The 23,465-nt window shown below is 45.6% G+C and overlaps 1 protein-coding gene and 1 long non-coding RNA gene across 4 annotated transcripts in view; both read left to right on the forward strand.

The window, feature by feature from the left end:
• Nucleotides 1-3,558: 3,558 nt before the first annotated feature.
• Nucleotides 3,559-9,789, forward strand: LOC149120055 (uncharacterized). The gene is made up of 3 exons (XR_016226826.1): nucleotides 3,559-3,662; nucleotides 6,902-7,026; nucleotides 9,441-9,789. It is a non-coding gene; the product is annotated as an uncharacterized LOC149120055 (long non-coding RNA).
• A 3,963-nt stretch (nucleotides 9,790-13,752) lies between these two features.
• PPP2R5E (protein phosphatase 2 regulatory subunit B'epsilon) overlaps nucleotides 13,753-23,465 on the forward strand; it is a 177,400-nt gene continuing 167,687 nt past the window's right edge. The window contains exons 1-2 of one of the 3 annotated variants that reach the window (XM_089322682.1): nucleotides 13,753-14,401; nucleotides 16,542-16,705. In XM_089322682.1, coding sequence (XP_089178808.1) covers nucleotides 16,549-16,705 — 157 coding nt within the window. In that variant the 5' untranslated portion in view covers nucleotides 13,753-14,401; nucleotides 16,542-16,548. The remainder of the gene's footprint in view (nucleotides 14,402-16,541; nucleotides 16,706-23,465) is intronic. The other 2 variants (XM_070065059.2, XM_070065058.2) reach the window with 2 other exon arrangements.

A 23,465-nucleotide genomic window follows, 5' to 3' on the forward strand; every position in this document is an offset into this window, starting at 1 on the left:
TTTCTCCCCTATTCTTACCACCTGGTCACAAGATATTATACTTGGCTCTGGACTCCCAAAACAATTATTAGCCCTTGAAGGGCAGGCATTGTGATGCAATAGATTAAGCCACTGCTTTGGACAGCCACATAGCAAAGTGCTAGTTGGAGCCCTGGTTCCCCTGTTTCTGGTCCGGCTTCCTGCTAATGCACCTGGAAAGCAGTGGATAGTGGACCAAATATTTGGGTCCCTGCCACCCTTGTGAGAGAGCAGGATGGCGTTTGTGGCCCCTGGCTTAGGCCTGGACTGGTCCTGGCTGCTGAGGCCATCTGGGAAATGAACCAGTGGACTGAAGAGCTCGTTCTCCAACCACACTTCTCTTGTGCATTTTGCCTTTCAAACAAATAAATGAATCTTTTAAAAAAACTTAGCCCTTGATCATAACATGTTGTAATGCACTAGAGCAATAATATTTATTCAATTTTATATTTTTAGAGGCAGAGAGAGAGAGAGAGAGAGAGAGAGACTTCCTACCCACTGATTCACTCCCTAGATGCCCTGAAGGCAGGAACTCAATCCAGGTCTCCCATGTGAGTGGCAGAGACCCAAGCAGTTGAGCCGTTACCTGCTGCCTCTCAGCTGGAATCAAGAACACAGCTGGACTCAAACCCAGACACTCGGATACGGGGTCTGCTGTGTTAACGGTTGAGCCAAACAGCTGCCTGCCCTGGTACTTACCATGTCTTACCCATGCATAAGTGGATTTTCCCAGGGCAGAGTGGGTACTTACATGTTTAATGTGACTTCGGGAGAAAAGGGCCAAATAAACTAATGACAAGTCAGTTAGAAAGTTCTTCTATATTAAGTATGTGGAAGCCTTATAGACATGAATTTATCACCATGTGGAGGATGACTTGAAGTTGTGCATTTACCACAGTCTGCCTATGAAGTCAGTGGCTTTTAGCTAATTATAACTTTTTCCTCTTGTGGGTCAGGAAGATTGGGATTTTATACTTCCAATGAGTCTCTTCTAATGCTTTTTTTTCCTCAAAAAATACTTTTAAAAAGTAAATACTTTGTTCTGGTTGCCAACTGGCTTGTTAAGTGGGTCACCAACCTTCCAAGCCTGAGAATACTTGTATAAGCTTTCTTGATATAGAAATACCATCAAACAGAATATTTTCAAATACTGGAGATGACTACTGCCTCTAACCTTGCTTTCAAAACCCTGTCAACCTAGATTATCTGCAAAATCTTCTATTCCTTAAAGGGAATGTTGGGGTGAGCATTTGACCTGCTGGTTAAGATGCTGGTTGACATGCCAACATCCCATATCAGAGTGCCTGGGTTCAAGTTTTAGCTTTGTTCCTGATTCCAGCTTCCTGCTAATGCAGACCCTGGGAGACAGCAGTGCTGTTTCAAGTAGTAGAGTCCTTGCTATCCAATTGGAGAACTGGATTGAGTTCCTGCCACCTGGTTTGAGCCTGGCTCAATCCTGGCCATTGCATGCATTCAGGAATCAAACCATCTAATAGAATCTCTCTTTGTCTGTCTGTCTTTGTGTCTCTTTCTCTGTCACTGGAATAAATAAATGAGAATTTGGGGGGGGGGAAGGAATGTTGATTTGGAGCCACACTGCAACATAACTCTACCAGCAAAGTGTGCTTTTCGTCAAAGACAGAATGGGGAGTCTGTGTTTTTGTAAAGAGACTTAAATATCAGTGGGAATTAGCTGGAAAGGCTTCATGTTTCTGTAAAGGAGAATACTTCAACAAATTTGTGGAACATGTAATTAAAAGATGATTTCATCTTGGTACAAAAATGTTGAAATGGATGCATGTGAGGGGTGTTCAAAGAAGTTCATGGAGGGGCCAATGTGATGGCACAGCAGGTTGGGCCGTTGCCCGTGATGCCAACATCTCACATGGGTGCCAGTTTGAGTTTTGGCTGCTCCACTTCTGATCCAGCTCCCTACAAATGCACCTGGGAAAGTACGGAAAATGGCCCAAGTCCTTGGGCCCCTGCCGTGTGGGAGAGCCAGATGGAGTTTCCAGTCTCCTGACTTTGGTCTGGCCCAGCTCCAACATTTGTGGCCATCTGGGTAGTGGACCAGCAGATGAAGATCTCTGTCTGTCTCTTCTTCTCTCTAACTCTGTCTTTTGAATCAATAAATCTTTAAAAAAATTAAAAAAAAAAGAATGTCATGGACAATGCATATTGTGAGAGAACTATGCATAGATTTCAGAATTTTTTTTCACCAAAATTAACTTGACTTTTACTTCAATTTTTCTGTGACTTTCTTGAAGTACCCTGTGTTCTACACAGCATTAGACACAAACCAGATTCTTTCCAAGAGTCCCAGGGTGAAAGGTAGTAAAATTGTTTAGAATTTCAATGCTACATTCCAGTTTTACCTCCTGCCCAAGATCTGCTTCTTCCGAGATGCGCAGCCTTGGAAAATAAGCTTAAGCTTCCTGTATCATCATCGTTTCTGTATCGCTATTGTTTGTGCATCTGTGAAGTGGGATAACAGTACCTACAGGAATGGGTTACTTTGAGGATTAAACAAAATGAAACATGTTGAAGAGGCTGTCACAATTCCTGGCTTATAGTCTACATTTTTACATTATGACCTGATTGAAGACACTTAACCTCTGTATCTTGTGAGTCTTGTCTTTGGTGAGGTAGAGAACATAGGAGCCTTATATTCAGTCTCTTGGACACACCATGAACAAATGGACAAAAGGAGTTGGCATGGTGTAGAGAGGACTGGCCCATGGGAGAGCAAGGTTCAAACTGTGGCTCTGTGAGCTCCTAGCAGTCTGACATCTGGTCACCTTCCCAATCCTGCTTTCTTATTCATGATATGGAAATAATAAGTCTGTATGGAGTGAAGGCAAATGAAATAGTGCCTGTGGAAGCACGCTACGTGGGCTGCATGTGTTTGCAGAGATGACCAGTCCCACATGAGAGTCCTGCATTGTCTTTATTGGATTATTTTGTTCTAATAACACTGAAATCAAGATTTAAGTTTTCAAGCTTTTTTTTTTTTTCGGTTGACTTTCCATCTCAGAATATTTTAATGATGTACATATCCCATGGTTTCTTTATCCAGTCTTAAATTGATGGACATTTAGGTTGATTCCATGTCTTAGCTATTGTGAATTGAGCTGCAATAAACATGGAGGTGCAGATAGCTCTTTTATTTGCTGATTTAATTTCCCTTGGGTAAATTCTGAGGAGTGGGATGGCTGGGTCATAAGGTAGGTCTATATTCAGATTTTTGTGGTATCTCTATACTGTCTTCCATAGTGGTTTCACCAGTTTACATTCCCACTAACAGAGGATCAGGCTACCTTTTCCCCCACATCCATACCAGCATTTGTTCTTTGTTGATTTCTATATGAAAGCCATTCTAACTGGGATGAGGTGAAACCTCATTGTGGTCTTGATTTGCATTTCCCTGATGGCCGCTAGGGCCAGCACTGCACCAATCCGAAGCCAGGAGGCAGGTGCTTCCTCCTGGTCTCCCATGCAGGTGCAGGGGCCCAAGCACTTGGGCCATCCTCCACTGGCCCCCCCCCCCCCGGGCCACAGCAGAGAGCTGGACTGGAAGAGGAGCAACCAGGACTAGAACCGGCACCCATATGGGATGCCAATGCCACAGGCCAAAGATTAACCAGGTGAGCCATGGCCCTGGCCCTGAACATTTTTTTGCATGTGTTTATTGGCCATTTTGATTTCCTTTTTTGAAAAATGTCTGTTTAAGTCCTTTGCCCATCTCTTATCTGGGTTGTTTTGTTGTTGTGGAGTTTCTTGTTCTCCTTCTATATTCTGGTTATTAATCTTTTATCAGTTGCATAGTTTGCAAATATTTTTCCCATTCTGTTGGTTGCCTCTTCATTTCTGTTTCTTTTGCAGTACAGAAGCTTCTCAATTTGATGTTATCTCATTTGTTAATTTTCACTTTGATTGCCTGTGCCTCTGGAGTCTTTTCTGCATGTAGAAATCCAGTTTTCCCATCACCATTTGTTGAAGAGACTGTCCTTGCTCCAGGGATTGGTTTTAGCTCCTTGGTCAAATATAAGTTGGTTGTAGATGTTTGGATTGATTTCTGGTGTTTCTATTCTATTCCATTGGTCTATCCATCTATTTTTGTACCAGTACCAGGCTGTTTTGATTATAACTGCCCTGTAGTATGTCTTGAAATCTGGTGAGGCCTCTAGCTTTGTTTTTGTGGTTTAAGATTGCTTTAGCTATTCAAGGTCTCCTGTGCCTCCATATGAATTTCAGCATCATTTTTCTAGATCTGAGAAGAATGTACTTGGTATTTTGATTGGTATCACATTGAATCTACAAATTGCTTTTGGAAAAATGGATATTTTGATGCTATTGATTCTTCTAATCCATGAACATGAAGATTTTTCCATTTTTTTGTATCTTCTATTTCTTTAATGTTTTGTAATTCTCATCATAGAAATCTTTGACATTCTTGGTTAAATTTATTCCAAGGTATTTGATTTTTTTTGTAGCTATTGTGAATGGGATTGATCTTAGAAGTTCTTTCTTAGCGTTGGCATTGTCTGTATATACAAATGCTGTTGATTTTTGTGTATTGACTTTATATCCTGCTACTTTACCAAAATCTTCCATGAGTTCCAGTAGTCTCTTTGTGGAATTTTTTGAATCCCCTATATATAGAATCATGTCATCTGCATGTGATAGTTTGACTTCCTCCTCCCCAGTTACATCCCTTTGATTTCTTTTTCTTGTCTAATGGCTCTAGCTAAAATTTTCAGAACTATATTAAATAGCAATGGTGAGAGTGGGCATCGCTGTCTGGTACCAGATCTCAGTGGAAATGCTTCCAACTTTTCTCCATTCAGTAGGACACTGGCTGTGGGTTTGTCATAAATTGCCTTGATTGTATTGAGGAATGTTCCTTCTATATCCAATTTGCTTAGAGTTTTGATCATGAAAGGGTGTTGTATTTTATCAAATGCTTTATCTGCATCTATTGAGATAATCATATGGTTTCTGTTCTTCCGTTTGTTAATGTGAAGTATTATATTGATTTGCAAATGTTGAACCATCCCTGAATACCAGGAATAAATCCCACTTGGTCCAGGTGAATAATATTTCTGATGTGTTATTGGATTCAGTTGGCCATACTTTCAGATGTGTTGTTGGATTTGATTGGCTAAATTTTTTTCATGGATTTTTGCATCTGTTCATCAGGGAAATTGGTCTGTAGTTCTCTTCCTCTGTTGCATCTTTTTCAGGTTTAGGAATTAAGGTGATGCTGGATTTGTAGAAAGAATTTGGGAGGATTCCTTCCCTTTTAATTCTTTTGAATAACTTGAGAAGATTTGGAGTTAGTTCTTCCTTAAACGTATTGTAGGGTTCAGCAGTAAAGTCATCCAGTCCTGGGCTTTTCTTTGTGGGGAGGGTCTTTATTACTGATTCAACTTCCATCTTGGTTATGGGTCTATTTAGGTTTTCTGTGTCTTCATGGATCAATTTAGGTATGTCCAGGAATCTATCCATTTCTTCTAGGTTTTCCAGTTTCTTGCCATATAGCTCTTTGTAGTAATTTCTAATGATTTTCTTTATTTTTGTGGTGTTTGTTGTTACAGTTCCCTTTTCATCTCCAGTTTTATTTATTTATTTATTTTTTTGACAGGCAGAGTGGACAGAGAGAGAGAGAGAGACAGAGAGAAAGGTCTTCCTTTGCTGTTGGTTCACCCTCCAATGGTCGCCACGGCCGGCGCACTGTGGCCGGCGCATTGCGCTGATCCAATAGCAGGAGCCAGGTACTTATCCTGGTCTCCCATGGGGTGCAGGGCCCAAGGACTTGGGCCATCCTCCACTACACTCCCTGGCTACAGCAGAGAGCTGGCCTGGAAGAGGGGCAACCGGGACAGAATCCGGCGCCCCAACTGGAACTAGAACCCGGTGTGCTGGTGCCGCAAGGCGGAGGATTAGCCTAGTGAGCCGCGGCACTGGCCCATCTCCAGTTTTATTGATTTGGGTCTTCTCTCTCCTTTTTCTGTTTAATTGGGCCAATGGTGTCAATTTTGTTTATTTTCCCAAAAACCAGCTCTTGATTTTGCTAATCTTTTGCGTTGTTTTTTGGGGATTCAATTTTGTTGATTTCTTCTCTAATTTTAATTATTTCTTTTCTCCTACTAGCTTTGGGTTTGGTTTGCTGTTGTTTTTCTAGATCCTTGAGTCGCATTGATAGCTCATTTATTTGGTGCCTTTCCAATTTCTTGATGTAGGTGCCAATTGCTATAAACTTTCCTCTTAACACTGCTTTTGCTGTATCCCATAAGTTCCTTTATGCTGTGTCATTGTCTTCATTTGTTTCCAGAAATTTTTTGATTTCTCTCTTGATTTCTTCTACTATCCACTGTTCATTCAGGAGCATGTTATTCTGTCTCCATGTGTTTGTTATGTCCTAGTGATTCCTGATTTGCTCATTCCTGGCTTCATTCCACTGTGGTCTGAGAATTTGCTTGATATGATTTTGATTTTTTTGAATTTTCTAGGACTTCCTTTATGGCCTAGCATCTGATCAATCCTAGAGAAAGTTCCATGAACTGCTGAGAAGAATGTGTATTCTGCAACTGTGGGATGAAAAGTAGATATCTGTTAGGTCCATTTGGTCTATAGTGTTGATTAAATCTGCTGTTTCCCTGTTGATTTTCTGTCTGGTTGATCTGTCCATTTCTGAAAGTGGGCTATTGAAGTCCCCCATTACTATTGTATTTGAGTCTGTGTCTCCTTTTAGATCCCTTAACTTTTTTTTAAATAGCCAGGTGCCCTGTAATTAGGTGCATATATGTTTCTAAAAGTTACATCTTCCTGTTGAATTGATTCCTTAATCATTACATGTGCCTTTCTTTGTCTCTTTTAACAGTTTTTGTGTTAAATTCTATTTTGTCTGATATTCGGATGGCTACACCAGCTCTCCCCACGGACCACACAAAGGATCTGTGCAGTCCTCTGCGTAAGCTCAGATTCCCCAGCAGTGTCCCTCACCAGGTAAGCAGGGAGCCCTGAGCTGTGGAGCCTCCCACAGTGGCTGCCCAGAGTCCCAGCCACACCATGAGTCCACCCACGCAGTCGCAGCATTTTCACAGCCCGAGCACGGAGCCCCCGTCTGTTCTCCCCACCAGACTCAGGAGTCTGCTCTTGGCTACTCGCTGGGCACAGCCACAATCTGGCACAGCTGTTACGTATGTCCAAAATGGTGACTGCTGTCTATCAGCTTGTTACAGGACGCCATTTCAGGGTGACCAGGGAGAGAGAAACGTGCCGCACCTTTGTTTTTTCTCCTCTAGTTTTGCAGGTACGTTATCCCCCACAGGGTTCCAGGCCAGATCCCTCTAGGCTGTTCCTGCAGCTTTTTCGCCAGTGGCTTGGGCTGCTGCAGTCTGGAGTCACCTCACTCTCCAATGCTGGTGCAGAGGCTCTCAGCTGCTGGGGTCCTGAGTGTGCTGACCTTAGTATTTTAAGAGAATACAGTAAAAATAACCTATTGAAAAGCAGCAACAGTGACTTCTGTTCATGCTAGGCAGGTCACTGCTCTGTTCTTTTGTAATGTGCCTGAATTCTAGAGGGACGTATATAAGGATAATTTTTAACACTCACTGGGTGAGGGGCCGGCCTGTGGCATAGTGGGCTAAGCCTCCACCTGCAGTGCCAGCATCTTATATGGGTGCTGATTCCTGTCCCAGCTGCTTTTCTTCCCATGTAGCTCTCTGCTGATGGCCTGGGAAAGCAATGGAAGACGGCCCAAGTGCTTGAGCCCCTGCACCCATGTGGGAGACACAGATGGAGTTCCACACTCCTAGCTTCAGCTTGTCCCAGCTCCAGCCATTTGAGGAGTAAACCAGCAGATGGAAGACCTCTCTCTCTTTCTCTTTCTCTCTCTGCCTCTGCTTCTCTCTGTGTGTGACTTTCAAATGAATCAATAAGTCTTAAAAAAAAAAAAAGCAAATATTGGAGAAACACAGCAGATCCCTCTGAGTCATGTACCCCAGCCCTCTGGGATGGGGGGAGGGGATGGAAGGCAAGAGGGAGGCAGCTTCTTGGAGGGAGGGGGTGGTGGTCCTCCATGGAAATAGAGGATGAATGGGAAGCAGATACTCATCCCACCAGCGCCAGACCGTTAGCAAGGGCAGAGCTACACCTGGAAAATGCAGCCTCAGTCCTGGTTAGAGAAGTTACAGTGAGGGAGAGTGACAGGGAAGTTTAGAGCAAAAACAATTTAACAAATAATGTAAATTCAAAACAAAGATAAAGCTCTGAAATGATGCTAAGTCAAATAACCAGAGTTTTTTTTTTTAAGGAATAATTTATTTATTTGAAAGAGTTACAGAGAGAGAGAGAGAGAGAGAGAGAGAGAGAGAGAGAGAGGTCTTCCATCTGCTGGTTCACTCCTCAAATGGTGGCAATGGCCAGAGCTGAGCTGACCCAAAGCCAGGAGCCAGGAGCTTCTTCCAGGACTCCCACGTGGGGGCAGGAGCCCAAGCACTTGGGCCATACTCTGCTGCTTTCCCAGGCCATAGCAGAGAGCTGGATGGGAAGTGGAGCAGCCGGGACTCGAACCAGTGCCCATATGGGATGCTGGCGCCGCAGGCCAGGGCTTTAACCCACTGCACCACAGCGCTGGCCCATTTTGTTTTTTACTTGCAGAAGTATATGGATGTTATAAAATGCAAATCCCTAGTCCTGCTAATGAATGCTCCCACACACATTCTGTAATTGAGCGTGCTCATGGATGAACGGCCTGCCTCTGGTTCCCTGCTCCTCGTCTTCCTTCCACCACAATACAATCTGCAGGGGGAACAAAATAAAGAAAATTGCCTTTTTTTTTTTTTAAGATTTGTGTATTTGAAATACAGAGTTACAGAGAGAGGTACAGACATCCTGAGGTCTTCCATCTGCTGCATCACTCCCCAAATGGCTGCAACAGCTGGAGCTGAGCGGATCCAAAGCCAGGAGCCAGGACTTTCATCCAGGTCTCCCACGCACTTGGGCCATCCTCTGCTGCCTTCTCAGGCAAATTAGCAGGGAGCTGGATTGGAAATGGAGCAGTCAGGATGCCAACTGGCAACCATGAGTGACGCCAGCGCTGCAGGCTGGGGCAGTAACCTGCTGTGCCATATTGCTGGCCCCAGAAAATTTCTTAAAGAAAAGTTTCTATATGGATAAAGAATAGTCACAGTAAGAAAATGCATAATTGTGGTAATGGGCAGTATCTACTGAGCAGGGAGCGTATGTTAGTCACTGTAGTAAATAAGACAATCATTTCAATCTTGTAACTCTCCTGTGAGTTGGGATTTTGATTCTGCTTACTTGCAAGTGAGAAAACCAAGGCTGGGAGGGATGAATGATTTGCCCCCGTTCTGGCTAAGGCCTTGATTTCAGAATCTGCATTCTTAAAATTCTAGGTACCGGGCCGCCGGTGCTGTGGTACAGCGGATTAAAGCCCCAGCCTGCAGCCTTGGCATCCCATATGGGTGCTGGTTCGAGTCCCAGTTGTTCCACTTCCGATCTAGCTCTCTGCTATGGCCTGGGAAAGCAGCAGAAGATGGCCCAAGTCCTTGGGCTCCTGCCCCACTTGCGAGAACCAGAAGAAGCTCCTGGCTCCTGGCTTCGGATCGGCACAGCTCTGGCCGTTGCGGCCCTCCGGGGAGTGAACCAACGATGGAAGACCTCTCTCTTTCTCTCTCTCTCTGTCTGCCTCTGCCTCTCTGTAACTCTGGCTTTCAAATAAAATAAATAAATATTTTTAAAAAATTCTAGGCGTGGCTTTCACTTTTCGTTAATTATTTGACTATTTTTTAATTTAAGCACCATGATTTCTTGTGGCGCATTATTTTATATTTGGTACTGTGGGCAATAAAGCACACTCGAAGCTGGCTTTTTTTTTTTTAATTTAATTATTTTTTGACAGGTAGAGTTATAGACAGTGAGAGAGAGAGACAGAGAGAAAGGTCTTCCTTTGGTTGGCTCACTCCTCAAACGGTCGTCACGGCCGGCGCTGCGCCAGTCTGAAGCCAGGAGCCAGGTGCTTCCTCCTGGTCTTCGATGTGGGTTCAGGGGCCCAAACACTTGGGCCATCCTCCACTGCCTTCCATGGCCACAGCAGAGAGCTGGACTGGAAGAGGAGCAACTGGGACTGGAACCCAGGCCCATATGGGATGCCGACGCCACAGGCCGAGGATTAACCAAGTGAGCCATGGCGCTGGCCCTGAAGCTGGCTTTCTCTCCCTGTTTTTTCTCCAACTGTCCTACCCCATCTGCAACACAAGGCCTCTCTTCCTGCTCTGGTCCATCAGGGACATCGGACTCTGACTCTGGATGGAGCAAACTTCCTCTGATAGTCATTTCTGGATTGCAGCTGACCCTGGCAAATAAATCTCAAGCAACAACTATGCACATTGATCATTTGAAAATCTGCAAGAAAATGCCAATCCATGAAGCACATCTGCAAATGTAACTGCAATATTTAAATTGTGACCCAGGAAAATGTCTCTGCTGAGGGTGTTTCCTGGTGGATGTGGTTCAAAGAAATCTGACACCCTTGTCTACACTGGCTGTGTGTGTCCTCCTTTTACGGGAGCTCTTGTTTTAGGCTTTCTCACAGCTCTTCCCCTGGTCCAGCCTCAGCTCATGTACCCTCATCCCACACCCACTGGATTGGGCCAGTCTTCCTCCAATGAAGATCTATCAGCATAGGTCTTTTCCTTCTCTGGTTACTGGTTGAGAATTGCATTGGTGCTGCTTCTGCTTATTATCTTAGCCCTTCTTAAGTTCACCAGTGAGCTGTCGTTCGAGTCTTCCAGGCTCATCACATGGCCAGCCTGCCAGTAGATCCGCGATAAGCTCGGCTTTGATATCTGGGAAGTGTATGCTTTCATCTGATATCCATGAACTGTGTTTTGTCACTTGTGTTTGGCCTCCCGGTTGGCTATTGATGTATTTCTTTCCTTATTATCTGGAGTAGCAGTCCAGCTTTTTTGATAATGCTTTCCCTTTGGTCTATTTTTTTGGGACAAATTCTTCCAAATATATTTGTTCTTAAAGGGTATACAGGTGCTCCTGTCCTTAGCTTGTTACAGTTAGTATACACAGGGTGAAGTTCATTGTTGATAATGGACGCGCATCTACATTTCAAATTGTCCTCCTGATAGTTTTATTGTTTTCCTAATGAGAATTTGGTTGATAAGGTTGCCATTTGAATTTTGAAAGTGATTGTCAAAGATGTGACACCTGGGACCCTGCAGTGCCAGCATCCCTTATGGGCGCCAGTTTGAGTCCCGACTGCTCCACTTCCGATCCAGCTCTCTGCTATGGCCTGGGAAAGCAGTAGAAGATGGCCCAAGTCCTTGGGCTCCTGGACCCATATGGGAGACCCAGAGGAAGCTCCTGGCTCCTGGCTTCAGATCAGCTCAGCTCTGCTATTACGGCCAACTGGGGAGTGATAGAAGACATTTCTCTCTGCCTCTCCTCTCTCTGTGTAACTCTTTCAGATAAATAAATAATTTTTTTTTTTTTAAAGATGTGATACTCAAAGAGCCGGTTCTGTCATTTGCTTGCTGTTCTCCTGTGGCTTCTTTGCAGAGGATTCTTACACAACCATTTGTTCTGCGAGAGTCGAATTAAATCTAGATAATGTAGTCAGAAAGCCTGTTTCACTGAATGTAGTAATGTTTCAACATGTTGACCGGTGCCAACTCCTGGGAATGGGAAGAGGACATCTCTGTTGCACGAGGGCATGGGACTACACCACGGACTGAGTGCCGGGCCCTCCATCGTGGATAGAACATATTAGTTGAGGTTAATGCCTTTCTTTTTACATTAGAATCAGGCATAAGTAGATGTCTGAATGTTTTCTTCTGCATCCCCAATGGGCTGGCTTGCACTATCTTTGGAGTATACACACTCCTGGGAGGCACTGTCCTTCTGCAGAAATTACGAGTCCAGAGAACAGTTTCTCACGTAAGCAAGGATGTTTCCCTTGAAAAAAGGCCTGCTCATTTCAGTTGCTCAGCCATTTTTATCAAAAATGCAATGACTTTGAAATGAATTGTCTTTAGAGAGATCCATAATTTGCAAGCAAAATCTCCACTCTACAAAATGTGAAATGTTCTAAGCAACAGCTGTGAGCATTTCAAACGTGCACTATTTCTTAACGGTTCAACTGTTGCCAAGGGAAATTGAGTTGGCTTGAAAATCTTCCTTGGTTTTAAGTCTGCATTTTTATCCCGAGATGCAGGAACCAGTTCTGCTTGGCTGGGACACTGAACTTTCATGAAGACTGTACGGGAAGCGGAGACCCGAAATGGAAGTTTCTTGAAGGCAGAACTAGTCCCGTATTCCAGTCTTCAGGGCTTAGTGGTAATGAACTTGCTCAGAGTCAAAACCAACAGGAGTGATACCAGCGCAGCAGCCAATCACCTGAAGTCAGCAGGGGGAGCCTGCTTCATGGAAGTCATCTTCCCGTTCCGCATTCCCAAGGCAGGGATATTTTTATCTTTCATGGCACAAAATAATTATTTATTTATTTTTCACCTAAGAGCCATTTCTGGCAGTGTACACGGAAATCGGCACTACCTGAGAGCTAAAGAACAGAATCGAGAACACAAATGCGTTTTGTTGGTTGTCAGTTGTACTCATGGTAAATACTTTTATTTTAATACAGTCCCGACTCCCTAACTGTGTGGATATCATGATGTGCTGCCGAGGGGGAAACCTAGGTTACAGAACGACACAGATGATCAGAAATTAAATAAATAAACACAAAAAACCAAACCCACTGGGAAGACGTACACTAAGATGAGCGATATGAATAATGCTTATTTTTTTAAGTGCTCCCCCCCCCAATTATGCAAGTTTTGAACAAATGCTACTCTGACGTTCGTGATTCACATTAAAACTTTCTTCCCTGAAAAGATGTGTGTAGCGTGCATTCGAATAGACAGAGAAGCCAAGAACATTCGCTGGCGACGCTCCACTTGGCCTAGGGCTCGCCGAGGGTGCCGACTCGTCTCGAAACAGCTCGTCACTCGTCCTAGACAGAGTGAGGGGACGTCTGCGTGAACTCTCCGGGGTCCGGCGCGAACACCTCGCACGCTCCCACGGCCCGCCCGAGCGCCGAGGCCGGCAGGGGCTTCCGGGAGTGGACTGACGTCGAGGGAAAAGGACGGCGGGCGACGGGGCGCTCGGCCCGGGCCCGGGGTCGGATGTCGGAGCCAGGCCTCCCGCCCGGAGCGGCTGCGGGGTGGCACCGCGGGCTCCCAGGGACCCCCGTGCAGCGGCGCACAGGTGCGGGAGCCGGCTCTCCCGTCTACGCAGCGCGGGGTCCCGTCCTGAGCCGGCCTCGCTAGTCGCTGAGGGCTGCGAGATCGAGGCTCAGGGGGGCTGCCCCGCCCTTGCTCTGGGAATCCTGAGGGAAGACGACCGCCGCCCAAAGCCTCCGCACGGCGCGCAAGCCCAGCCCGCGGCGCTGCCGGCCGCACGCCTCCCGGGTTCTTTAAAGCGCTCCTGTTCGGCCTAGCGGAGGCAGCGACCGCCACCGCGAGCCCGCACCCGGCCGCCCGGCGGAAGCGGCAGCGGCGCGGCCGGAGATCGCGGCTGCATCCGGGTCCCTCAGGCCTCGGCCCAATCCTCGACCTCCGCTCTTCCCACCCCTCCTGTTTCTCCGCCCCCTCCCGCCGCCAATCCCCGATCAGCTCTCAGCCTAACATGCTGGCAGGGGAGTGAAGGCGGATCCCGGCCAATGAGGCCTCGCTTCCCGTTTGAAGTCTCCAGTGGGCGGGCGCCGGAGGCGGGCGCTGCTGGTCAGAAGGTTCGGTTGAGCGTGTGCCATGGACTCAGCCGCCCGGTGATATTGACAATAGGAGAGAGAAAGGGGCATTGACGGGGACCCACCGCGGGTAGCGAACGGCGGCTCTGGCAGCGGCGGCTCCAGCTCCAGCGGCTCCTCTTTCTCCTGCCTCCTCCGCCGGCTGCCGCTGCGGATTCAGTCTTCCTCCCTCCCTTCCCCCCTCCCCACGTCGCCGCCGCCGCCGCCGCCGCCGCCGGGTCCGGGGCTACGAGCAGAGGCGCCGCCCGCCGGGAATGTGAACGCGGAGCCTCAGGCGGAGCCGCTACGGAGTCGGGTGCCGATTTGATGGGACGGGCCCGCGGGGGAGGATCGTGAGGCCGCCGCCGCCGCGCTGAGGTTCAGGTCCGGCCGTGAGGCCTAGAGGCGCCGCCGCCGCCGCCGCCGCCGCGGAGCCGGAGGGACGCCGCACCGGACCGCCGTCGCCCCGGGCTCCCCGCCGCTGCCCGCCCGGACCCCGCCCGCACGCCCGCCCCCTGGAAACCACACGTCGTCTTCGGATTCCTCCCCAGAAGCTTCAAGGTAACTTGGTCCCTGCAGCCCCGCGCGGCTCGCCGGCTTCCCCTTCCTCCTGGACGGTCCTCCCGGGGGGCACCCCGCAGGGCTCCGGGCCGCAGAAGGCCCGGCCGGGGCCGGCCAGGGGTGCGGTGGGGTGGGGTGCGCCGGAGCCCCGCGCGTCCCACTTGTCTGATTGACCTGCAGATGCCTCGCTCCCGGCGCCTCCTCCCCCTCTTCCTCCTCCTCCTGGCCTCGGGGGCGTTTTCTCGTCCGGGCAGGGCAGGGGCAGTAAGGGGGCTTGGGGCAGCGGGCAGGACGCCGTAGCCGCCTGGCTGCTCCGGGGCTTGGGATGCGTGGGGTGGGAGCGAAGGGATTTCGGGCTGCAAGTACCCCCTCCCCGTCTCCCTCTCCCCGCTCTCCCCTTCGGATTACCCTGAGCCTTGGAAATGCCCCGTGCCCGCTGTTAGAGGATAATAGGGCTTCGGGCGTCCTGGCCCAGGGCGAAACCTGTTTCCCAGGGCTTTGGCGGACTCGCTGCTGCCGAACGTTCAGTCCTGCAATGCTTTAGGGTTGAGATCTCTGACGTTTTATTCTGGGCCGCGAGCATAAGGGGCGAATGGTTTTTTTTTTGGGGGGGGGGGCATTGCAACCCGTAGTCCTCTTTAGAGGTGGGAATGGAGAATAAAGACGAGATAGAAGGAGTGATGGAAGCAAGATTTACCGGAATCTTGCGCTGTTGGGTTACAGTAAAATCTAAGTAATTCCAATGTAATACCTGATGAGAAAATCGGCCCTAAATAGGCAGCAAACAGAGGTGATGTGGAGCTGCTTGCTGCTGCAGTCATTGTATTTTAAAGTCATCTTTTCGTTTTCTATAGTCATTCGTAGTGTGCAATTACATTTTAAAGATCTGCCACATATTTTATGCTAAACTAGGCAGATGAAAAGAAAAACACCTTTTTTCTTAAAAAAAAAGAGAGAGAGAACCAAAGAAGACTTAAAGTTCCAAACCTCCACATCATTTTTTTAGGTGTTATTTTTACTTTGTCAGAATCTGTGTACATAATCAGGTTAACTTTTAATTCCTACATGTTCAGGAAGAGCCCCTCTCACTCTTCAGAAGTTTAAAAACACTTGCGTTGTGTGTTAGGTGAGTAATTGCGTTCCAGCCCCCCACCCCCACCCCGTGGGTGATTTCTGTCTCAGTGTGCCGTGAACCCTGCGTGGAGCCTCAGTACCATAGAGACGATGGCCTCTGTATAGGTAGTGAATGAAATTGAACTTCATGCTTGGCACTTTTAGGAAACAGCTTTCATTTGAGGGGGTTCAAGAATGCCAAAGAACTATCTAGCCCTATCGGTTTGATGGAATTACAATTGGTGTTTGACAGTGAACTTCAGGGTCTAAACCTCTGGGGAACTCAACTTGGTTGTCTGAAGTAGGCTGTGGAGTTACGTTTTCAGTTCAGCTCTGGTGCTTGATTTCATCATAGGTTCCTTTATTAAGCTTTAATAACTTTAGGTGACTTCATTACAAAGAAGACTTCTTTGAAATGATTTTAATTATGCCTTTTATGTGTTCTGTTTAATCTAGCCTGTCCTCATTTGCAGTGTGGTGCTTTATCATAGCTAGCACAGCACATTGCTTTAAAAGTCGTGCTTAGAGTGTCATCGTGATTGTGAATTTCACCTTGCTCTGATACCCTGGTGTGGATTGTTGGAGACCAAAAAGGATTCTAGCTCCAGAGCCCATTCATAATATTAAATACCTTGGGAAAAATGGATCAGTGGACGTTTTCCAGCGGCAGAACCACTCCAGAATTACTTCCAGAGACTCGAGATGAGAAGAGCTGTGCAATTAGGAAGTAGGCAGACGGCACAGAGTTCTCCAAGTCCACATAAGCATCCACGATGCTTACAGCAGAGTGGTGTGGTGTTAGATTTAGGGTATTGCCTGCATGATAGTTGCATCTTTTTTTTTTCCACCAAATTCTCATATTTTACCACTGACATAGGACTTCTGTTAACTGACTTCGTTTGCTTTCTTGTTGAGCACATATTTTACCACTGACATAGGACTTAGTTTCATGAATATTATATATGGAAGCACTGTCATTTCTGTAACTCTGCTTGGGCACTTGCTGATGACACCTCTTTCTCTTCAGTAGGGATATGTCCTCAGCACCAACTACTCCTCCATCAGTGGATAAAGTAGACGGATTTTCTCGGAAGTCCGTCAGAAAAGCGAGACAGAAGAGGTCGCAAAGTTCCTCACAGTTTAGGTCTCAAGGCAAGCCTATTGAGCTAACACCTCTGCCGCTGCTCAAAGGTAAGGCTCCTGACAAGGTGATGCAGTTTGCCAGGGGTCTGTCTGTATCTGTGTAATTTCATTTTCGTAGAGTTTCGTATCTGTTAAGATTCTGTTGCACATTGGAGGGATGGGAGGCAGCAAACACATTGAAGTTGCTGGTAGGTGATCAGGTAACGCTCACCTTTTAAGGGGCTCAGTTTAATCTAAAGAGCTGTAGACAAGGAAAAGAAATGTATTGTCTGGGAGCCTGCTCACGTTGATGAGTAGAAAGCTTACAGGTGTCTGCGCCTGGTTTTCATGTTTCTTCTGTTGACCTTTAGGTGAATCCGGCAGGTACAAGGACAACTATAAACTGTGCTGTGTTGGTCAGAGAGAAGACTTTTGTAGTGAAGGAGATAAATACAGCTAACTTACATGTAGAGAAGTGTTTGGCGACTTTAGTTTTTAAAAATCAAGAAAAAAAAGAGTTTGTAATAGATGATATTCATTCTTGCCTTTGGGTAGTACAAAATAGAGAAGATGCATGATGGTCATACTTGCTTAATACTTTTTTCTTCGGAATGGGTGAAGAAGTTTTTAATGTGAGCACTGTTTTTTCTAAATTAGATCTTTTTAGAATCTAGTGTACAGATACTTTTTTTCCCTTTTAATTTTAAGTTCATCTGCTTGCTTCCTCTTTCTGGGGAGAAATTGTTTGAAATGTATCCAAACCTAACTGTTATAGTGTAGAAGCTGTCAGAATTCCCTCTAAGGATGGAGTTGTGTCTGCGGAATGCTTCCAGTGGGAAGACAGGAAACAACGCCACAGTGGACGCCAGTGGCTCAGAGGAAATGAGACAACTTGCTTTACTTCATTAATACACTTTTTTTTTTCTGTAACACTGTGTGAAGTCAGATTTTAAAAGACAACTGGAATGTACCTGGAAAAAACTCCTGAAAACTTAGCTTAGGACATTTCAAGCTGCTATTTTTTTCCTTTTTTTAAAAAAAGGGAGGGAGATTCATAAATAGGATTCCAGTGTGGAGACTTGAAGTCAGTGGAAACTAAATACTGACTACCATAAAGGTGATGGATCTACCAGGTAGGAAGGATGAACTCTTAAGTTTCAAGGAAGAAAATTTTGGCTGAACATTTTCCGGCTCAACATGAAAATAGTTTGTATGAGCCTTTGGAAGAAAAATGAGGAGGAATTGTGAGGCTAAAATTCATGGTGCTTTGACAAATACAAATTTGGGAGAGAATACTGGGTTTTTAGTGATGCGTTTAATCTCAGGTAGACACGTAATAGCTGCTAAGCATCTGTGTCCGGCAGAACTTTATTTTGAGGAAACAGATTAAGCTTTTTCATGATTCGAAGGAATTTTAAAACTTTTATTAAAAGTAATTTCTTGGGACTATGGTAAACACTTAGAGTGTAACTAGTCAGTCATAGGATATTGACATACAGGTAGGAAAGAGGTGTAAAGAGAACTCGGACACGTATTTTAATGATGTGCTTCCCTTTTCTCACTGCGTCTCACTTTGGTAAAACAGGCATGGCATAAAATGGGCGAGTTCAACCATTCTGCAGTTCAGTGGTATTAAGTGCATTCACAGAGCTCCCCGGCCATCTCCACCTGGTATTGCTAGAGCCTTTTCATCTCCCCCTACAGAAATTCTACCTGTTAAACACCTCCTCCCTCTTCCCCGCAACCACCCAAACCCTGGCAGCCGCCATCCTACCTTTGGTCCGCCCCAGTACCTCCTGTAAGTGGAGTCCTGCCAGTATTTGTCCTTTTGTGACTGGCTTATTTCACTTAGCCTTACGTCTTCAGTGTTCATTTGTGTGGTAGCATGTGTCAGAATTTTTGTCTTTTTAAAGGCTGAATGATGCTTCCTTGTGTGTACCACACATGATGCTTACCCGTTCATCCGTCAGTGGACATTTGGGTTGCTTTTACCTTTTGGCTGTGTAGATAATGCCGCTGTGAGCATGGGTGTACAACATCTGTTTGAGAGCTTGCTTTCATTTTTGGGGGGTGTATACCCCAAAGTGGAATTGCTGGATCTGATATTTGATTTCTTGAGGAATTGCCATAAAGTTTTCCACAGCAGCTGTGTCACTTTTCATTCCATCAGGAATGCACCAGGATTCCAGTTCCTCCAGCATCCTCACAGATCTTTGCTGTTTTTTTTTTTTTAAATAGCTGTTATAATGGATATGAAGTGGTATTTCATTGTGATTTTCATTTGCATTTGATTAGTGAAGTTCAGCACCTTTTCATGTGCTTATTGGCCATTTGGGTGTCTCTCTTTTTTTTTTTTTTAAGATTTTATTATTTATTTGAAAGAGTTATAGGTAGAGAAAGAGAGAGAGAGGCAGAGATTTTTTTAAATAAGTCTAGTCGTATTTAAAGTTTTCTAGGAACTCTGCTGTCCAGCATTTCTTTTGTGTGTGTGTGTGTGTGTGTGTTTGTGTGTGTGTGAACTTGTATACTTTGTGAGTGTGGGAGAACTGGAGAGGGCAGTAGGACTAGGTGTACCAAGTAAACCTAATTCCAGAATGACTAAAAGTGATTCTTGTATAATCAACACATTCTGGGTAAATATTCTGGGATGTATTCCATCAGTTAGATTCCCACACTTGTCTATAGAAAGCATAAAGAAGAATAATCAGGCACAGATTTCAGAAATATGTATTTGTTCTTGATTTTTGTGGTGAATATGAAGAGTTTGCTAACTGACATTTGTTTTCCTTATAGTGCATCAGCTTTTGTTTGTGTGTTGCCTCCTTGCTAACTTTAGGAAATAATTTATGGACTATAAAGAAAATACAGGAAGATTTTCTTTTCTAGGTTTCTCTTTGGCATTGCCTTAGGTTTTTCCTAAGTAAATGCATGCCAAAGGATAACAATTTATTTTTTTCTAGTGTTTCTTTGACTAAATTAGAAAGTTTGAGTTAATTTTATTTAAGACACATAATATGCAGTAGAATTTTGTGAGTTATTTAAAAGAACAAAGTAGAAGACTTGTCCTGAAGGACTTAGTTTTAGGGAATTTGACAATGGACATTGCATAAATAACAGAATTATGTAACTCATCTTTTTAATCTAATTTTTGAAAGCTCAGAGCTTATGAAATTCATTAGTCATTTGTATACATTATCAGAATGTTTATTATAGGCATTGTGATATTTGATTGGCAGACTTAGGCATACCACGTCAATCTATGCATTTTGACAGGACGTTCATGTTTAGAACTAGAACATAGAGTAAAGGGAAAGAAAAGGAAAGTATCTGTTTTGTCCTTTTTCTGATAGGTGGGTGGCATTTTGAAATTTGTGTCAGTGTTATTTCTGTGAAAGCAACACCAGCATGTGCTTCTTTGTAGACAGACAGCGAGTGGCCCAGCTTTTTTTCAGCTAGATGTATGAAATTATGTGGTTGAACTTTGTAGATAAAGACTTTTGAATTGTTTCTGGCTGTGTGTACTTCTGAAAGGGTTTTTGGAAGAACCCTAAAATTTTTGAATCTGACTCTTACTCATAGAAAACCTGGTAGAAGTTTAGTGTTCTATGATTACACTTGATCTTAGCCAAAAGGCTGAGAAGCAATTTTTTTTTTAAAGATTTTTAAGATTTATTTTATTTATTTGAAAGACAGTTACAGAGAGAGAGAGAGAGAGACAGAGGTTTTGCATTCCCTGGTTTGCTCCTCAGATGGTTGCAACGGCTGGAGCTGAGCTGATCTGAAGCCAGGAGCTTCTTCTGGGTCTCCCACCTGGGTCAGGGGCCCAAGGACTTGGGCCATCCTTTGCTGCTTTCCCAGATGCATTAGCAAAGAGCTGGATGGGAAGTGGAGCAGCCTGGACTCTAACCGGCGCCCAAATGGGATGTCTGTGTTGCAAGTGGAGGATTAACCTGCTACACCCCAGCGTCGGCCCCTGTTTCCTGGCTTTTATTCCAGGTTTTTGCTCCTGCATAACTTAAGATTTCAAAGCAAGGACAAAAGTAAAGTGCAGTAATGGGAGCAGGATGTATTTAAATGTGAGTACCCATTCAGGCATGAGTGCAGGCAGCCCTACTGAAAGAGAAGGCCACCCTCCCAACCCCTCCCCAGAGTAGGGGTTCCCTCTATTGGTAGGGGCCTGCCCTAATTGACTATACAAACAGGGTGGAGTTGGGGTACAGTTTGGTGCCCATGTTGTTCTCTGGGAAAGTTTTAGGGACATCTCCATGTAGAGCTCAGTGTATGTTGTTCTTGGCATCCTGCTCTTTGTCCAGTAGCAGGCTCAGTGCATCATGGGAAAGTGAGTGTGCTAGATTGGCACGTGACGGGGTGGAGTTAGGGTTCAGGGCCACAGACAGAAACTACAGAAAATCTCCCAGCTCATTTAGTTCTTGTCCGACTTCTTGCCCATCCTATATTATTATGTGTGTGAGAAGAAAATATCTGGATGCTTTCTTTGTACTTGCATAGTAGGATGTGAGGCAAGCTTTACAGTTATTGAGGTACATCAGTGAGTAACGACAGTCAGACTAAACACTTAAGCAACACATGCACACTCACTTCCGTTAATAATGATTAGTGGTAGTGGTAGTGGCAGTGGTTGGTAGTGGTAGTGGTAGTGCTTGGTAGTGCTAGTGCTTGGTAGTGGTAGTGGCAGTGGTTGGTAGTGGTGGTGGTTGGTAGTGGTGGTGGTTGGTAGTGGTTGGTAGTGGCTTTGGTTGGTAGTGGTAGTGGTAGTGGTTGGTAGTGGTAGTGGTTGGTAGTGGTAGTGACAGTGGTTGGTAGTGGTAGTGGTTGGTAGTGGTAGTGGCAGTGGTTGGTAGTGCTAGTGGTAGTGGCAGTGGTTGGTAGTGGCAGTGGTTGGTAGTGGTAGTGGTAGTGGTAGTGGCAGTGGTTGGTAGTGGTAGTGACAGTGGTTGGTAGTGGTAGTGGTTGGTAGTGGTAGTGGCAGTGGTTGGTAGGTAGTGGCAGTGGTTGGTAGTGGTAGTGGTAGTGGTTGGTAGTGGTAGTGGCAGTGGTTGGTAGTGGTTGGTAGTGGCAGTGGTTGGTAGTGGCAGTGGTTGGTAGTGGTAGTGGTTGGCAGTGGTAGTGGTTGGTAGTGGCAGTGGCAGTGGTTGGTAGTGGTAGTGGTTGGTAGGTAGTGGTTGGTAGTGGTAGTGGTTGGTAGGTAGTGGTTGGTAGTGGTAGTGGCAGTGGCAGTGGTTGGTAGTGATAGTGGTAGTGGTTGGTAGTGGTAGTGGCAGTGGTTGGTAGTGGTTGGTAGTGGTAGTGGGTGGTAGTGGTAGTGGCAGTGGTTGGTAGGTAGTGGCAGTGGTTGGTAGGTAGTGGTTGGTAGTGGCAGTGGTTGGTAGTGGTAGTGGTAGTGGCAGTGGTTGGTAGGTAGTGGCAGTGGTTGGTAGTGGTAGTGGCAGTAGTTGGTAGTGATAGTGGCAATGGTTGGTAGTGGCAGTGGTTGGTAGTGGTAGTGGGTGGTAGTGGTAGTGGTTGGTAGTGATAGTGGCAGTGGTTGGTAGTGGCAGTGGTTGGTAGTGGTAGTGGGTGGTAGTGGCAGTGGTTGGTAGTGATAGTGGCAGTGGTTGGTAGTGGCAGTGGTTGGTAGTGGTAGTGGGTGGTAGTGGCAGTGGTTGGTAGTGATAGTGGCAGTGGTTGGTAGTGGTTGGTAGTGGTAGTGGGTGGTAGTGGCAGTGGCAGGGGTAGTACCTCCTTAGGTGATGATTTATGTTCCCTCCCTACCCCGCCCTCCCATGCCTGATTTCCCTCTTTCTTTGACTTAAATGATTCAGTTTCAAGGGAATGATTCAATTTGCATGAAATATTTTTGAAAAAGACTACCTCTTTGAAGATGCTGTTGCAGTAAAAGTGATCATTATTGCTAGCCTCACAATTCATTGTATGTTTCTGAGGCATTTTGTGGGTAGTTTGGACATTCACTGTTTAACTTTCCAATTACTGTGATGACTGGAGGCAGGCACCATGTAGCAGAAAGAAACTTTTTTTAAGACTTACTTATTTGAAAGGCAGAGGGAGAGAGAGAGAGGAGAAAGAAGTTTTGCATCCTCTGGTTCACTCCCTAAATGGCCCCAATAGCTGAGATTGGGCCAGGCTGAAGCTCGGAGCCAGGAGCGTCTTCCGGGTCTCCCACCTGGGTAAAGGGGCCCAAGTACTTGAGCCATCCTCTGATGCTTTCCCTGAGCAGCTGGGATTTGAATCCATGCCCATATGGGATACCAGTGTTGCAGGCGGTGGCTTAACCTACTATGCCACAATGCTGGCCCTCAGAAAGAAGCTCTTTTCAACATTTTATCATTATTTTAAAAAATGTATAAGATTAAGATTCATCTTACATTTTTACTTTTTAGGTTGAAAGTTTATAAGAACTTGACAGATTACAATTTTGACCTAGTTTTTTTGCCTTTCTAATGATTGGGTGGGACAGTTCTTGTCTTTTGTCTGTTTCTGCTTTGTGTAGTTTAAGATAGGAATATGGTGTGCTAATGCTGTAAAGTGCATTTATAAGAATAATCTCTTAGAACATGATGTCCTTTCTCTCTTTCTCTTAAGATTTTATTTTATTTATTTAAGAGAGTCACAGAGAGATGGAGAAAAGAGAGAGAGGTCTTCTATCCACTGCTTCACTCCCCAGATGGCCACATCAGCTGGGGCTGGTCCAGGCGAAGCTAGGAGTCAGGAGCTTTCTCTGGGTCTCCTCCACCTTTCTCTGGGTGCAGGGGCCCAAGCACCTGGCCATCCTCCTGATGCATTTCCCAGGTGCATTACAAGGAGCCGGGTC

This window comes from Oryctolagus cuniculus, chromosome 20 (assembly GCF_051225735.1).
Source record: "Oryctolagus cuniculus isolate XC-2025 breed Fujian yellow rabbit chromosome 20, ASM5122573v1, whole genome shotgun sequence".
Lineage (NCBI taxonomy): Eukaryota > Metazoa > Chordata > Mammalia > Lagomorpha > Leporidae > Oryctolagus > Oryctolagus cuniculus.